At 53.7% G+C, this 672-nt stretch overlaps 1 protein-coding gene across 1 annotated transcript in view; it reads right to left on the bottom strand.

Moving 5' to 3' along the window:
• Nucleotides 1-142: 142 nt before the first annotated feature.
• Nucleotides 143-672, bottom strand: part of LOC125488354 (arf-GAP with coiled-coil, ANK repeat and PH domain-containing protein 2-like) — a 1532-nt gene continuing 1002 nt past the window's right edge. Inside the window, exons 2-3 of the mRNA XM_048621345.1 lie at nt 527-571; nt 143-268 (exon numbers count right to left, since the gene is read on the bottom strand). Of these exons, the coding sequence (XP_048477302.1) occupies nt 143-268; nt 527-571 (171 nt within the window). The remainder of the gene's footprint in view (nt 269-526; nt 572-672) is intronic.

Below are 672 nucleotides of genomic sequence, written 5' to 3'. Positions count from 1 at the left end.
CCCCGTTCACTACACCGTCCCCATGGACCCCAAACCCCTTCCCCGTTCACTCCCGCTCTACATCGTCCCCACGGACCCCAAACCCCTTCCCCATTCACTTCTGCTCTACACTGTCCCCATGGACCCCAAACCCCTTCCCCGTTTACTCCAACAGTGCAGGAGACATGATTACCTGAGAACAAATGACCTTTGTCAAGGGATCGAGGTCGGAGACCAGATCATAGCCCTGGTGGAAGAAGGTGTGCTCAGATTTCAGGTAGGCCAGAACCTGGGGCGACAGAGGGACAGAGGAAAGGTGAAATTGATTCCTTAGTGCAGGACCCAATCCACAATCAGACACGTCCATCAGGATCTCAAGAATTCCAAAGCCTTTCCCATTTACGGACAAGCAATCATCATAAGCAGATGTTGGGTCGGGGCCGAGGGAGCGGGGCGCTGTCGGAGGGTCGGCGCCGAGGGAGCGGGGCGCTGTCGGAGGGTCGGCACTGAGAGTCGGCCATGAGGTGGAACAATTGCTCTCACTTACTGTGTTCAGGATTTTGAACTTCTGCTGAATCTCAAAAGCATTCATCTGAAAAAGTAGAAATAAAATTACAATTAATTTTGCTGATTCTTCACGACTTATTCGAACACCCCCCTCGCTGCAACGCACCGACACACCCCGCACCCCCC

This window comes from Rhincodon typus, unplaced genomic scaffold (assembly GCF_021869965.1).
Source record: "Rhincodon typus isolate 14 unplaced genomic scaffold, sRhiTyp1.1 hic_rhity00000533, whole genome shotgun sequence".
NCBI lineage: Eukaryota > Metazoa > Chordata > Chondrichthyes > Orectolobiformes > Rhincodontidae > Rhincodon > Rhincodon typus.
This window is presented reverse-complemented; position numbering and strand designations above follow the sequence as displayed.